The sequence below is a fragment of the Cimex lectularius genome, unplaced genomic scaffold (genome assembly GCF_000648675.2).
Source record: "Cimex lectularius strain Harlan isolate CLEC.00 unplaced genomic scaffold, Clec_2.1 scaffold136, whole genome shotgun sequence".
Lineage (NCBI taxonomy): Eukaryota > Metazoa > Arthropoda > Insecta > Hemiptera > Cimicidae > Cimex > Cimex lectularius.
In genome coordinates this window covers 338,261-355,672 of record NW_019394223.1, presented here as the reverse complement: position 1 = coordinate 355,672, position 17,412 = coordinate 338,261, and the positions used below count along the sequence as shown (strand labels likewise).

The following is a 17,412-nucleotide window of genomic DNA, read 5'->3' as shown; positions in this document are numbered from 1 at the left end:
CTTGCAAAAAAACTTCTACTTCTACACTGTGCAAAGGATTGACTATCTATATAATGGATATTATATAAAAGTAAGTATAAAATAAAATCCCTTGTAGTATTAATAAAAAAGGTTGATTGTGGATGTGGCGGCCCGGCCCAAAATTGAATTTCCCTCTTGCGCCATTTCGGCCCGGAAGGTCAATAGCGGGCCAGCTGATCCGCAACACGCCGACAACGCATGTGCGGCCGAGCTTCATCTGATTGACTATCGGCCGGGCGAGACGGCGAACGGCAATCGGCAGTACAATTCGACCCGGCGAGGAGATCGTCCGAGAAACGTCGATCCGCATTTAACGAACTTCTCAACTCTCTCGAGACAGAAGATGTCAGATCCGGACGACAACTACGACAGCCACTATTTCGAGGGTGTCGAAAAGCTCCTCGAGCTTTGGTTCAGGAAGCCCGCTTCGTCGAAAAACGGAGACTTGCGGGACATTCCCAGGTAACGATTTTTCTCACTCCCCGGCCCTAAGGGCTTTTACAACTTTCCGACCCGCTGAAATCCGTCCGGGCCCTTTTTATCCATTCAAAACTCGAATATCGATTTTTCCCCATTTAACATTCTCCGGTTCTGCTAAAAAGTACGTTTTATTCCAGGCAAAAATTGGAAGCTTTGCTGAAGATCGTCAACTGTGAAATCATCAGCTTTTCCAGCAACGACAGGGTGGACGCGTACGTGTTGAGGTAAGTCCTTATTCTAGCGTAACTACTTATTTTTAGAATCAATCCTGTTTAAACTCGGGAATTGGCGAAGTATAAAATACCGGACGGCATTGCCGGCTCAAATCCGCGGTTCTTAAAATAATCTATATTTTATGAAATGAAACAATAAATCCATATCGTTTGGTAGTAAAAATGAGAAAATTAACACTTATTTTCAGCTAAAAAATCCTACATTTATATAAAACTTGGATAAACTGGCCAATCGTATACTAATTACATTCTGTAGATTCTTGCATTATATATTTCAACTTCTTTATCCATAAAGCAAGCAAAACATTCTTCTTTCAACAGTCGTTGAGTAAAATTGTATAATCATCCAGCGAGGCTGGACGGATACACACACAACATCTAAAAAAGTTGACTATTTTCATTCGGTCGGACAGTATTTGGGACTATTTGCATTATCCGCATCATCATCTTTATCAATAAAGCAAGCAAAACATTCTTATTTCAACAGTCGTCGTTGAATAAAATTGTATATTACCCAGCGAGGCTGGACGAATCCTCACACAATAGCTAAAAAAGTTAATTATTTTCGTTCGGTCGTTCCATATTTGGGACTACTTGCATTATCCGCATCGACTTCTTTATCAATAAAACAAGCAAAACTTTCTTCTGTCAAGATTAAATTTTTGTAAATCCAGCGAGGCTGGACGGAACGACTCGCAACAGCTAGAAAGTTGGCTATTTTCATTTGGTCGGGCAATATTTGGGACTATGTACTTGCATTATCCACATCATCTTCTTTATCAATTAAGTAAGCAAAACATTCTTCTTTCAAGAGTCGTCGTTGAGTAAATTTTTATAATCAGAAAGCGAGGCTGGACGGATCCACACACAAACCTAGCTTTTAAAAAATCGACTATTTTCCATTCGGTCGAGCATTATTCGGGATTTGTTGCATTATCCGCTTCAGCTCCTTTTCCGTAAAGCAAGAAAAACGTTTTTCTTTCATCGGTCGTCGTCGAATCTTTAATCGCACAGAGATGCTGAACGGACCCATCCACAAACCTAGCTATGTAACAGAAATAGTAAAATAGTTTTCTTTCATGGAGAGCCTGGAAAAATACAGGGGCCGAACGTACCCATTATTCTCGCTTGAATTTGACTACTTTCATTTAATGTGTTCATTGTTAATTTCAATTACTTTCTCTTATAAAATTAGTAAAAAGTCCTTTGTTTCGATCCGAAAACCCAGCGGGAACTAGATAACTTTAATTCGGCAGGGCAATGATTTACAATTCTTGCATTATCCGCTTCATTTTTTTTCTTTTATAAAGCCAACAAAACGTTTTTCTTTCCATAGTAGTTTGTCGGATCTCTACAAAATTCCAGCTAAACATCAAGTACTTTCATTGGTTCGGGCAATAATTTAGAATTCAACGTAACCATCTGCAATTCATTCTGGTTTTACTATTTGCCCCAGGTTGAAACCCTCTTTTTTCTGAAGGTTCGGCTGAAGAAAACGACAGACTCATCAAACAATTCCTGCTAGTCCTAATTGACTTCTTTTATTCGATTGTGCAGTAATTCCAAATTCTTTCCTTATTCACTGCAACTTTGATATTCAACATAATCAGTAGTGGATAAATCCCGAGGTTCCTTATAAAAAGACGAGACGGAACAGACCCATCCACAAACCCAGCTAGAAGTTCGCTCGGAGAATAATTCATACTCCTTGCATTATCCGCTTAAGTTGTTTTAACAAATAAAACGAGCAAAACGTTATTCTTTCCTTCGTTTTTGGGTTTCTTAAAGATACACCGATGCTGAACAGACCATCCACAAATACCTCTAGGATTCGTACATTGTTCGCGGCCTGGCAACAAATAGAAATTTTTTTATCTAATAAAATTAGTAAAAAGTTGTTTTTTTAATGATCGTCCTTGAATCCTTACCGTACTAAACCGGCGAGACTGAACGTGCCCATCCACAAACCCCGCTGGAATTAGACAACTTTCATTTGGTCGGGAGTGATTCACAATTTTTGCAGTATCATCTTCAATTCCTTTATCAAATAAAGCCAGCAAAAAGTTCTTCTTTCAACGGTCATCATGGAGTAAATTTCTATAAACAAAATTGCCACGCTGAACGGGCCCATCGACAAACCTAGCTATACTGTAGAACTATTAAAATCTTTATTCGAGAACCTGTCGATTCCTTTAAAAAAACGAAGAGGCCGACCGGACCTATCCTAGCTCGAACTAGACTACTTTCATTAATAATCCTTGAATTATTAAAACTTCAACTGCTTTATGTAATAAAATAAGAAAAACGTCTATTTTACTTTATAAACCGGCGAAATAAACGGTCCCATCCCCAAATCCAGCTAGAATTACGGCTACTTTCATTCCATCCATTCAGAATTTTTGCATTATTCTGTTCAATATTTTTATCAAATAAAACCAGCTAACATTCGTTCCTCCGTTTTTTGGGTTCAGGAGACTGTGGTACTAAACGGACACATCCACAAGCCTCGCTGGAGCTATACATATTCGAAGTCAAGAATTTGCATAATCTACTGCATTATCTATTTCAACTTTATTACCAAATAAAACCAGCAAAACGTTCTTCTTTCACCTTTCATCGTTGAATGATTTCTATAATCAAACAGCAATGCTAGATGAACTTGTCTGCTTCCATTTAATCGAGTAACAAATCGAAATCATCCGCTTCGACTTTTTTTATTTAATAAAATTAAGAAAAAACTTCTTTTTTTCGTCGTTGAATACTCTCAATAATAAACCGTCGAGACTGAACCGACTCATCGAAGTCGACACTTTCATTCGTTCGGGCAATAATTTAGAATTCAAGCTTTACTTTTAGGAACTCTTCTTTTTAGGTTTTACTACCCTTCCATTGACAAACAAAACTATCTAAATGTTCTTTCAGTGGTCATCGTATAGCTGAAGAAAACGAAAACCCCATCAAGCCATTCCCGCTACAACTGACTAGTCTTGTTTTGTTGTGCACTCATTAGCAACTTATGAATTATTCTTAAATAATACTGCCTATAATTAACACAAAAAGTAGTGGTTAAATCTCGAGGTTCCTTATGAAAACGACGAGACTGACGAACCCAATCCTCTCTAGAACGGGACTACATGTGACAATGACAGCAAGAAGTACAGTTCATTGCAACTTAAGGTTGCAACTGCTCGCATTTCATTTCAAGGCAAGGACGGTTCATAAATTATTTAACAGCCGTCCATTAAAACAGGCTGTTTTTAAAATAAAATAGAAGCCTACAGCTTAAATATCACCACCTTGCATTCGGTCAGGCTATAATTTTGCATTGACCTTTACACAATAAAACGATCGCCGCTAAGTAAACGACGAGACTGAATGGTCCAACAATTCCGCTCATACATCTAAAAGTCCCATATTTCTATTTATTAAGAGCACATTTTCAGCACAGAAAGGTTAGGTGATTAGAACCCAGCCATTTTAGAAACAAATAAATAAAATCTACGGCTTAAAATTCATTTTTATTCGGTCAACTTCTTTGAAAAATAAACCTCATATAACGTCTTTCTTGAGCAATCTTGTGGTATTAAAAAAATAAATAAACGACGAAGCCAAACGGACCTATCAAAACAGTCCTTGCACTTTAACCTAAAGGTCGTCTTTCTCTCCGTCCTATTTTTCATGAAAAGGCGAGAAAAGATAAATTATATAATTGTCTCATTGATTCATTGATTGTAACTGACGTAGTTATAAATATAAAAGTAGCATCAATACATAAAATTATCGTAACTTGTATTTGTTCGGTCATCGTTGAATCTTGAGGGTCTTTAAAAACAAATAAATAAAATTTAAAAAAAAGTCGAGGCACAACGGACCTATTCTCTCATTATCCACCATCCAAATGTGCCATATCTTTTCGATTAGTGGTATTTATGTGAAAAACAAGATCATAAAATATTTAAAAAACGAGAGAAATCTCTATTTTTAAAGCCTTTATTTATTATTTATTTACGATCTGGTTTCATGACTTATTTATTATTAAATAAAACCAACTAAAAGTTCTTTCGACGGTCATCGTTGGATCTGGAGATACGTAAGAAAACGATGTAGCAGAACCAATTCCACAATCATTTAAGGACAAGACCAACCGATATATAAATTTTAAAAACAGTAGAACATTGAAACTAGCGTTAAACCTAAAGAGCAAATCCGTAAAAGCATTTTATTGCCCCTTAACTCCTATAAAGGTACTGTGGTGGACTGAAAGCTTACATTCAATTTAATAAAGTATGAAAGTTTGGGTCTTTAAGAGTGAAATCATCTGCGCCGGTTTATGGTATCTAGGGCTAAATGAAATCCCCTGCGATAGTTTAGGAATTTTTAAGACATAATGAAATCATCTGTTTTAGGGTCTTTAAAAGGCTCAATCAAATCATCTGGACGGTTTACAGTCTTTAGTACTAAAGGAAATAATCTGCGACAGTTTACTGTTCTTTAAGACTAAATGAAATCACGTGCGATAGTTTAGAGCCTTTTAAGATTGGTCAGGTCTCGTTGGTGGTCAGACTCGTTAAACACATGGAAACAATAACACCATTTAGGTTTTGTTTTAATTATTAAACTAAATGGTTGCTATTGTTTCCATATGTTTAACTTGACTGACCACCAATTAATTAAATGAACAACAGCTTAAGGAAGAAAATATACATACCGATTGTACCTGTTAACAGTTTTGAAAGAAAAAAAAATTTTTTTTCAGCCTTCTTTTATTACAGGCAATTGTCCAGTTCGTGAGGAATGTGCATGAAGAGTAGGAGCGATATCACGGGAGGATGTGTATCGTTTTATCATTATAAATTACAGATCGTCAGAGGGGGTCGCAAATCAATGACCTCTAATGGATTGTTAGAAATTTCGACCCTATTAAATAAATTACTTATGAAATTTATTTAAGGGGATTTTTTCGAGGTTCGGTGTACTTTTTTTGTGGAACTCTATCATCAAAAGTCGAAAACCAGTGAAGCCTTTGATTCCTAATGATTTTGACTTTATTTTATTTGGGAAGCTTTTTCACTTACATTATAAGCTTCCTCAGCCTAAACCTATGCAGAAGTAATTTTAGAGTAACAAATATATAAATTTTGAAAAATCTGTGTACTAGTGTTTACATAATCTTACAATTTACACCCTGAGAATTGAATAAGGTAATGAAAAAATAATATAAAACGGCTAACAAATAATGTCTACGAATGAAGGAATGATATTATTTCCATGTTGTGCCCTCCTTCGATAAAACTGTGGGAAAAATCCATAATGCACTAAGGTCGCGAGTCACACGGTGCTCAAACGCTATCTAATTTAGCAGGATTATAAATTAAAATCATAACGCAATCATTAAAAGAGTATGTTCATTCAACATTACAAAGAAAAACAACCTTTATTATATTAAATGTATTAGTTTTCTTTATCGTGATGTAAGCAATTCAATGATTAAACCAAAAAATATGTAAATCAGAATACTAACAGAAATCATACCAAGCGCCTGTTAAAAAAATCACACGAATAAATTTTTAAATGTACACTAACTCATTAAAAAACTACACAATAACAAACGCAAAACTTGTACCAAACCACGGAAGAAAGATCTGAGGCGTAAAATATAAACATTTCTTACCTCATAAAATAATTGATTACAGAGTGAGGTAAGAAAAAGAAAACGACGGCGTAGATGAATGGTGTGGAGAAACTAACCGCAGAAATTGATCAATTCAAGCCAACCGACACCGCAGTTTTTTTTTCTTTCAAATGACAAATAATAAAACACAAATTTAATTTAAAAATGAAATCAAAACCATGATTCTCATTCTATCAGAAATTTACTATAAATTGTTGGAAAAACAGCGGATGGTGAAAATTTAGATGATTTGTAATGAAGAATTGATAGTTCGCCAACCAGCCAAGTCTGGCGATTAAAACCTACAGAACAAACGATAATAAAGTGAGTTTATTAAAGAAATTTCACAAAGAAAGGCCCAAATCCATTAATGACCAGAAGCATTCTGAAATTAACTATAGAATGAGGACAGAAAAAAACTGATTGGTGAAATACGTGATGGATTTGTGATAAAGGACCCGTTAGAATCGATCAAATCCCAAAAGTGACTGCAAAGTTATATACATCGCGACGAAAAAAGTAGAAGAATCAGAGAAACAACAACTGATAAAAACACGTGAAGTACTCGCTAGGATTGATTAATTCAGAAACCGTCCTGCCCAACAGTCTTAAAAAAGTCTAAATAAAGAGCCAAGAAAATAAAACAAAATACTTGGGACACTACTCCAGTTAGGCCAGGAACATACAGAATTTGTCTGTTGAATGAATACTGAAAACAAATGGCTGAATGGTGTGTGTGTATATATACATATATATAATGGAGGGTGGGCGACCAAGACCGGAGGGGTTTAATGCCTGAGTAGACTCGTACCCCATCCCTAAAAGGTCCGGGACTTGGTCGGCTCACGTGTCCTGCATAAATCTCTTGGACTTGTCACAAACACCATAATTTTGGACCATTTTATTTCGGGGAGTGATTTGGTGATGTCCGCTCCTTCAAAGATTTCAAATCTGAACCAAGCATACCTATCACACTGTGAGGTAGTGCCTTGCCGATTCTTCTTTTATTTCGCAAAAACGGCAAAAGGATCTGGTAGAATACCTATTACGGAGAGTTGTCTTCTCAGTGGGCAGTGGCTGATAAAGAACTCTTAAAATTGAGTCCACTTACAAACCAAGCAGCTCAAAAATGTCTGAACAGTTATAATAAAACGTGTGTATTAGAAAAATAGTGTAAATAAAGACGCTGGCCAAGAAAAAAAGACCTTTTCATACTACTCATGTTTGGTCAGAAATATACAGATTTTGACTGTAGAATGAGGACAGAAATTGGGTGGAACATAAGGTGATAGGTGATGAAGAATTGAAGAATTCAAACAACCAGCCAACCTAAAAGCGTCTGAAAAAATGAAATAACACGTGTTTTTGAGAAAAACAGTGTAAATAAAGACCTAACTCCGTAAAAAAAAAAATGGTTGTCGTCCTACTTCCGTTTGACCAGAAACGAAAGGACAGAAAACCAACCTGATAGGATTGATCATGAAGAAATTAAAAAAACATAAAAAAACAATAAAACATGTTTAATAGAATACTAGTGTAAATAACATCCTGGACAGTAAAAAAAAACTTATCGTCCTACTTCAGGTAGAAATAGAAATAGTACAAACGTTCAGAAGTTGACTATAGAATGAGGACAGATGAATAGCCCATCGGTAAAACACGAGATGACTATTGATGATTTGACAAATAATTCGCAAGAATTGTTCCATTCGCAAACCAGCTAATCATGACTTATAAAGAAAAGTCAGAAGAAAAACCAAACGACCTGTTTAATGACAGGAGGCAACAAGAAAAACCGGTAGAAAAATTTAATTCTCATCCTCCATGTTATTTTTAACCAAAAATGCAGAACTTGTTGCAAGAAAGAAACTCAGGATGGTTGGACTACGAGATGATTCATGATGAAACTCGTAAATAATTGATCAATTCCCCAAACCACAAACCAGACACCGCAATCTTTTTGTAACTATCTTTCACGTCGGTTCGTCATTTCCAATTTAATCTTTACAGTACACACATGTGGAACATTTGAAAGTCTCCCAAAAACTGACGCAAAACGAAAACCCCTTTTCCAAATTCCTCGAAATAACTTACTCATACGCTTGATAATTTCTTATTTTAAAAACTCGGAAATTCATTTGGAGCTGAAAAAGCTTCGCAAACTTTGAAAAGAACTAAAACACAGAACACAGTAAAGAATGAAATACAAACCAAGAACAATGGACTTTATTGGGTGGCAAGAAAGAAAAATAATAAAGAAAATAAATACTACAACTACTGTAAATACTATAAAATAATAAATAATAAAACGGATTGACGATTTTTTTAAAGTTGTTGGGATACCTATGTAAAGAGAGTGAAATGATTTATTGGGTTGTCCGGAAAATAATGCAGGATTTTGGTATTAAACAAAAAAAAAGAAACTAGTTACTTTAAAGCAATGTTCTTTAATCAAAATAATTTCCCATACTCTCAATACATTTCTCCCAACGTGTTGGTAACTTATTAATTCCGTCTGAGTAGAATTCAGAATTTTTAGAATTGATAAAGTCAATAAATGCATTTTCCAGTTCCGTTTGATTTTTGAATATTATGTGTTGTAAGTAGTGGTCCAGGTGTCTAAAAAAATGGTAGTCAGTAGGCGAGAGGTCCGGAGAGTAGTGTGGGTGAGGCAAAGTTTCATAGCCAAGCTCCAATAATTTTTGTGACGTTACACGTGACACATGTGGTCGAGCGTTGTCATGCAACAAAATGGGCCCTTTCCGATTGACCAAAGAGGCCTTCATTACTGCCAATTTCTGATGCATGGTATTAATTTGGTTACAGTATGATTCAGCATTGATGGTTTCGCCAGGATTTAAGAAGCTGTAGTGTATTAAACCAAATGAAGCTTTGGGACTTTGGAAAATGTATTGGAGCTTCTCCTTTGTCGAGCCACTGTCCAGAACGTCTAGTGTTATCGTAGAGAATCCACTTTTCGTCACATGTAACAATTCTGGCCAGAAATGGGTCATTTTTGTTTCGACAAAGAAGTGATGCACAAACATCAAAGCGCTGATTTTTTTGGCGATCGTTTAATGAGTGTGGAACCCAATTTTCGAGTTTTTTCACTTTTCCAATCGCCTTGAGGTGGTCAGCGACGGTCGTTTTACTGACTTTGAGTTGCTCTGCAAGTTCTCGAACAGTTGTTTTGGGGTTTTCTTCCACCACTGATCGCAGAACATCATCATTAAGAGAGGAAGGCCTTCCACGACCTTCTTCATCTTCAAGGCTGAAATCTCCCTCCCGAAATTTTTTAAACCACCTTTGCACAGTGCACTCATTAACACAACCCTCGCCCCAGACTTGGTTAATGTTTCTAGCCGTTTGGGCTCCGCTTCGGCCGAGTTTAAACTCGTAAAAGAAAATCGTACGAAATTCTCGCTTTGACATTATAAGGATGACTGAATTATTTCCAAGTAGCGGAATGCTACAGAGGTAAACAAACAATATCATTTGGAAGAGGATTAATAAGTGTTGACATTCATACAAATGAGTAATCCTGTAAACGTAAACAGAATATTTTATATAGATTTTTTTTAATGAAAACTTAAAATCCTGCATTATTTTCCGGACAACCCAATAGTTACATCTATATTTTTCACAATAGGAACTTAAAGCTTAGTATAGGATTAGGGCCGCTGTAGTTTGTAAGCATTAATAATAGTAATATTGAAACATTCATGTAGTTATAAATCATTGGATTCAAAACAATCGATGATATTATGTATTTTCTACCAGCATTGTATGCTACAATTTGACATCCTCATTAGAATGAACCAACGCTCATGAAATTGCAAAGCTAATACGGATCAAGGGCCCGTAAATTTGTTCTATTTTCAGAAACTCGTGAGCTTGTCGTCTCGATGTAGAAATTCAATAGACCCAGTTGGCATCCAAATCGCCAAGATAAACGATCCATTTGTTAACGGTGGAAAGTGGATTCTGTTCGACAGCGATAACAGGGTCGTCCATTTACCATATTTCAATGGTGGGACTTCCATCCAAATGGTTCCTTTCCTAAAACGAAATCCATTGAAAATGATTTCACATCTGATGTACTACCGATATAAGCAATATTACTTAAACAAAACTTATTGGTTATTGTAAATCCTAAAAGTTTTTTTTTCCAAACCTACTTACCGAAAAGTATCAGGAATTAAATATTTTACGTTAAAGGAATTAAGGGTAGAATTATTTCAACACCGTACAGAGATTTCCGATTGGAATCCTCCATTTTATAAATTCAGAGTCGATCTTGTATCTTAGCCGTCATAGATGTTTCACAATATCCAACCTTCGACTATTTCCTCTTTTTTTAAATTCAAAGGAGACTTTAGGTTTTATGGGTTGGTGTTTAAACTTTTGTTTTATCTCAGATAAAATTATCCGAGGAGATAATGAACTATCGCCGTGTAAGATATACAACCTGAAAACGTCCCTAGAGATACCCATGATTAAAAAAAAAAAAAAAAAATAGAAAAGATAATAAACTCGATTAAATTTTCTCCCCTTGCATAACAGTAAACCCTTCATTTATCATTTGTCTTTTTTATGTGGTAATTTACAAGTTATCAGATTTTGATTGTTCCATTTGAACTCGGGAGAGTTCATTCAAGAGTATTATCTTAGAACTGACTAATTTGTAGAATAGTCAATGTATAAAAATTAAAATAGAACTTATTTGCCGACTTGAAATTTAACAGATTTAATCTTCAGGGTTCTTACAATTTTTTACATTAACAAAAGAAAAAATATCGCACATTTTGTCGATTTCTGTATTCACTAAGAGGTTTGTTGAATTCAAAAGATACATTTTGTCTGAAACAGTGCCGTTTCAAATAAATAAAATCGGAAATCGGATTCAAGTTTCTGAAGCTTATCATTTGTTGCTTTGGCTTGCTCGACTATTTATTTCTGTCCACATTCCTCTCTACCCCGAAGTATTTTCCGCCTTACCGGTTTATCTTTGCTTATGAAATCAATAAACAGGAGGATTTGTCTACCTCCGCTTAAAAAAAAAAAATTGAATTAAGTAAAAATTCAAGATTAAGTAAAAACATTTTGATTCATAATGACTGCCAGTTTTTTTTCCAGCTCCGTTTATCCAATTAATCGTTTAAAATAAATTCGCCTAGTTGAGAAGCAGCCATGCTGACGCTATTTATTCGCTATAAGAGTAAACACCCAATTTCGTGTGAACTATTAACCGGACAAAAAGGAAACGTTTGGCATTGCAGACTAAAAATAAACAAACTTGTATACACTATTCATCATATAATTGAAATTACATCATCATGCATAAATAAACGCAACCGTCCCTTCTAGCATAGACTACCAAGGAAACCTAAACATCTCTTTAAGGTATTTATTTGCGTAAAAATGTAAATTATGTGGAAGTAAATTTTTTTTTAATGTCTAACAGAAAATTTATATCTGGTCTAAATTATTGACTTGAGTTTGTTAATAGCAAGCACAAAATAGTCCGGTTTGTTGGTACAAAAGTGTCGTGTTGTTTCAATATATCTTGGATAATGTTGACTTTGGGTTTAATATAATTATATAACATTTCAAAGTTCATTTCTCTATACAAGCGAGCGTTATATTTTATTTTTTCTCTACAGTCATTCTCAATTTTAATATGAATTGTATATTTTCTTTTCTCCTAGCTAGTTACCACCTTCTCCCTCCCTCCCTCTCACTCTCACTCCCACTCCCTCTCCTCTCTCTCTCTCACNTCTCTCTCTCTCTCTCTCTCTCTCTCTCTCTCTCTCTCTCTCTCTCTCTCCCTCCCTCCCTCTGTGTGTGTGTGTGTGTGTGTGCGCGCGCGCGTGTGTGTGAGAACAATATAGTTTTTTAGAACAAATGTACACTCGCTCCGCATGTGAAAAAAAGTGAAAAAACCTCGCGAAAATAGTTAATAAAGCGTTGTCAAGTAGATAAGGTGAAGGATAAAAAAAATCTAAATTATGTGGAAATATGAGTGAATAATTTGAATGGCCAATTAATTATTTCCCTGCAAATAATGCGTGGGTTTGACGTTTTCAAACGACCGTTCTGCAGATTTGAACTATATTAGATTACTAGTTTGGTGACCTGATGGGGGTCAAATATTGATAATGTTCGTTAGAGGATTTTTCAAATAATCATTCCGCATCATAAGTACAAAACTAAAGATTTTAATTGTATGCTATTGTACATAATTAAATTCACTAGTTTCGTGGTCCGCTTGACCAATTAATATCTTACAATTAATTAAGGTGTTCAGTTGATATAACAAAGTCAATGGGACGAGCGGGATTGTACATAATAGCGAACTTTGTAAAAATTACATTAAATATATTTGCAAGAAATTATAATTTTTATTTAAGGTCTTGTTGAGATAAAAAGGCAGTGTCACGAGTGGGATTCGAACCCACGATCTTTGGCTAATTCTCAAATACGACCTTAGATAAAAAATATAATTAATTAAAATAATAAATATATCAATTATGACTACTAAACATATTGATATATTTGCAAGTATATAATCCGTACTCGTGTATGCCGTGAAAAACTACACTATATGCATGTTGGCTACGTCGGCTACTGTCGCTGTGTTGATAAAGATTGGTAATCTATTACCCAAGTTTAAGTACATTAGAAAAAAATGGCCTATTTAATCAGACGGATAAGGAAGAGTCGTCCAATTTTACGAATTGAACCTTTCAAAGAGGTTCAAGAACCCAGACGAGCTATCAAAGCCTATTAAAGATTACTCAATGATTTATCCCCGGATATATTTCAACGGGGCAATTAGACTGCGAATTGCCATTGTGCTCGTTATACATTGGGATGAAAATGGGCAATGTAAGGCTAATTTTGTTCGCAGTTTAGTTAGTTTTAGAAGCTTTTTTGGTTGAAAAGTTGAAAGAGAAGTGCCACCTATTGTCCCTAAACTTCAGCTATGCTAAATTAAGAGACGGATTTGCAAACGAGGATAGTAGGAATAAAAGATTCCAAAATGTTAACATTTTTTCTGCATTTGATCATATTTTGGTTATAAATTGGAAGAAAATTTTTGTCCTGATACCAACACTCGTCTAGGAGTAGAAAAATCGTGAACAATTTATAATATAAATTATTGGAATTTTAATGTTAACATGCTCTTTGTACTCTAGAAAAGTTGATGGCTTTTACAGTGAAACAAATAAAGAAAAAAATTTGTTCAATATTTTAACTTTTTCCTAATCTTCTGTCATCAATTCGAAGATGAGCAGTCAAAACTGAATCATTTATCTTACAATTTCTTTTCGTGAAATCTAGGAAGGAAGAAAATCGATTCTCGATTAACATTTTAATTTATTTTTATTTCAATTTATTATTTTGGTTATTCAAAGATAAAATAAAAAACACACAAGTTAACATGTATATGTTTTTGGGTAGGATAAATTTTTTGCGTGTCCATTTTCGCGTTACCACATGGGCATGGGTAAAGTTAGGTTATGTAGAGTTGGGGTAGTTTATGTTGGAGCTGCGATAAAATTTTATATGCAGGTGGTGATATCGGAGCTACGCTTTGAGACACGCTTGGCAGCCGAGGAACGAGAAGAACGGCGCTAAATGTTCTGTATATTTTCATTGCTATTATCATATGCGGTCGGTATGGATTTAGACAGCTTAATTAGTGAAATAGATCCCGCTTGCGGGATCAAAAAGAAAACTCATCATAATAGATTTTTTTCGACAAATATGGGACGAAGTAGGTGTAAATCTGAATGCAACATGTAAGTTGAAATTTTAATTAATTATTGAGCCGAAGGTCGTGGGCTCGAATCCCGCTCGTGTCAGTAACTTTTTCATCTCAACCAAGACATTACATAAAAAGAATAATTAATTGAAATAAGTAGTTAGGCCAATTGGACAACTAAACATAAATGGATTAATATTTTAATTAATATTAAACATTAGTCAGTTCTTTAAGTAGGTGTAAATAAAAATGTGGAATTTAAACAGAAAAAGTTATGCTATATTTTCAGCAGCTTGGCTTGGTCTTCTCCCATGTTACTTGCTGGTTAAAGTTTATTTTTTATTATATTTTTCTTGTGTTAGCGTCACTACTACTTTCTGTTGTTTTAAAATATATATATTTTATAAAGTATGACTACATTTACTTATTTGATTGTAATCATTAGCCGATCTTCGGATAAAATTGGTCCTACTATGTCAATTTCTCCATCTTTTTTCAATCCTATCAAAGATGTACGAAAGTATGCAATCAAAGGTATCTATTTTCATTCTCATATATTCCTTAAATTTTTGAGGGTGTTGCCCTTAATTGCTTATAAAAATGATGAAATTTTCCAAACATGCACCTTTATTTCTACCTTTTGGGTATTTATAGGGGTGCAGAGAATTTGCAGTTTCGACAATGTAATATTTAACAGCATTTTAATTTGAAATTATTTCTTCTTCAGAATCACTCATTTTTAAAGGAATATTTTCAATTAATTGGTTTGATATAAACAATAAATAAACCGTCACATACAAAGCAGATATCGTTGCTATTGTCGAAGCTCCACTGTAGCCTACATATCATAGAAATGAATTTATGCGCTGCTCATGTCGCGGCTCTCATCGCTGCTCTTATCATTTATCGCAGCTCGAACAAAAACGTACCCTTAGGTGTAAGGGTTGGGTTAGGTAAGGTGGTGTGATCGTTACGTAGAGTAAGACCGTCTACACACGTCAAGTAAACTGATTAGTGGCTTGAGGTGCTAACCAGTTCGCAATGGATCGCTTCCAATGCGACACCGCAGACGACGCTACTAATTACTAAAGCGTTAGTAATCAAGTCCAGGTATAGCGGCTGCCGAGTCACTAGTAACAGGTTCAGTTTCGGACGATTTTCAAGATGAACAATCAACAGATGAATATATTATTTGTGAAAGAAGTTGAAAAGCATCCCGTTTTATACGACTTTATGCTTTCTGGATACTCGAAGAATAACGATACTGAAAAAGCATGGCGTAAAGTTCGAAAACGCATAGATGCAAATCTTCTTCGTATTTTTTCGATTGTGCAGAGATGAAAGAAAAGTAATGACTGACGTTTTATCGCTTGAATAATCACTGTCATCGAATTTCCATTTTTTTTTTTTTTTTCAGTCAATGATGAAGTTTCTTCCATGATTTCACAGGAAAAAAACTACTGATTTCCAACTTTTTTGCATAGTTGTTGAGATTCTAGTCGCAAACCAATTCCATTTATTTGTAATAGCTCCCTATGTAGACGGCCTTAGAGTTAGGGTTAGGCTGGGTTAGATTAGGTTAAGTTAGGTCAGGTTAGTAGTGCTAGATAGGTGGTACGTTTAGGAGTAGGATTAGGTAGGGTTACATATCCATGAAAGTTTTTCCGGGAACTGGAGAAAATATAAGATTTATTTTTGAAATTGAGGTTTGTCTTCAATCCAGTCGTCCTGTAGTGCAGATGATGGCGATGAAGTTCGAATCCATAAATAGTTGGAATTTTAATGTTTACTTGCTCTTGTACTCGGAAAGTTCTAAGAAAATTTTAAAAAGGAAGTTTTAATATTCTAACATTGGTTCTGATATTTTGGTTATTAATTCAAAGTCAAAAATACAAAACTTCACAATCAAGTATTGTAGCATTGTCCAAAAATCAAGCATCGTCTAGGAAAGGTAACCGGGAGCGTGCGAATCCATAAATTATCTTAATTTGTATGGTAACATACTTTTGTTCTATGAAAAGATTATTGCTTGTTGTTAAACAAGGAATGAAGAAAAATAACACTCGATCCTGTTTTAACTTTCAGCAGTTGATGTTAGATTTTTGTTATCAATTAGAAGCGAAATGTGCAAAAATTTTTCAATCGATTAATTTTATGTTCTAAAAGCAAAATCCGTCTAAGCACTCAAACTGCGAGAAGCTTCGAACATGAACTATCGGAATTTATTACAATTAAGTAAGGTTTTTATTGAGATAAAAAAGTCTGGCACGAGCGGGATTCGAACCCACGATCTTCGGCTAGATACGCTGCTGCTCTACCACTTGAGCTATCGTGACCTCGATCCATTCGGACACCAACTTCCCATCTCAACCCCACCTTTTGAGTTTTCCCTCCTTTTTGCCATTTTTTCTGGCTTTCCCTGCTTTTCGTGCCATTGAATTTTTTATCTCAACTAAAAATCTTAATTAATTGTAATATATTAATTGGTCAAGCGGACCTTGAAATTAGTGAATATCGGAATTTAGTTTACACTCTTGTACACCGAGGAGAATGTACAGCGCAAATTTGCGGATGGTAACTTTATTGGTTAAATGTTTATAATGGGGTTCGCGAACGGCCAGGGTTTATTAATAATTGTGGCGTGCCAACCCTGGCCCTGGCAAATTTACGAATCCTTCCCTGGTCACGCGGTGGCATTTTCTCCGGCAATCAATTCCCTCGGCCCGAGTTTGCCTATTTAAGACCACCATCTCCACAATTTACGGCCTCAACATCACGCAAAATTAACAATAAATCTAATGATGAATCGATACTTTTGATTTCGTAGACTCATTTAAAATTTTACCGAAATATTTTCAAAGGCAAAAACCGGACAACAGATATACTTTGCTGTTTATTTCAGACTATATATATATATTTTTATCTTTGTATTAATTACAACTTACTTATTTTAATGTAAGCCAAATTAAAAGAAATCAGAAATTCATGAGTTTTTCTATATTTTTTATTGTATCATTGATTTTTTTCTCGGTGTTTTCGTGAATTTTCCTTCAAATCACCATAATTAAACAATTTTTATGTTTTATTAGGTTATTATGGTTTGAAAGAACATTCACTAAAACACCGAAAGAAAATCATTTAGTTAAATTTTAATATATTTCTAAATGATCCGCTCAGGCAAAAAGAGTCCTCAGCGCCATTTTGGAAAAATAATATGACTGAGAGTTTTAAGTTTTGTG

The 17,412-nt window shown here is 34.9% G+C and overlaps 1 protein-coding gene across 1 annotated transcript in view; it reads left to right on the top strand.

Moving 5' to 3' along the window:
• Positions 1-235: 235 nt before the first annotated feature.
• LOC106663911 (S-adenosylmethionine decarboxylase proenzyme) overlaps positions 236-17,412 on the top strand; it is a 31,436-nt gene continuing 14,259 nt past the window's right edge. The window contains exons 1-2 of the mRNA XM_014389148.2: positions 236-483; positions 639-725. Of these exons, the coding sequence (XP_014244634.1) occupies positions 365-483; positions 639-725 (206 nt within the window). The 5' untranslated portion in view covers positions 236-364. The remainder of the gene's footprint in view (positions 484-638; positions 726-17,412) is intronic.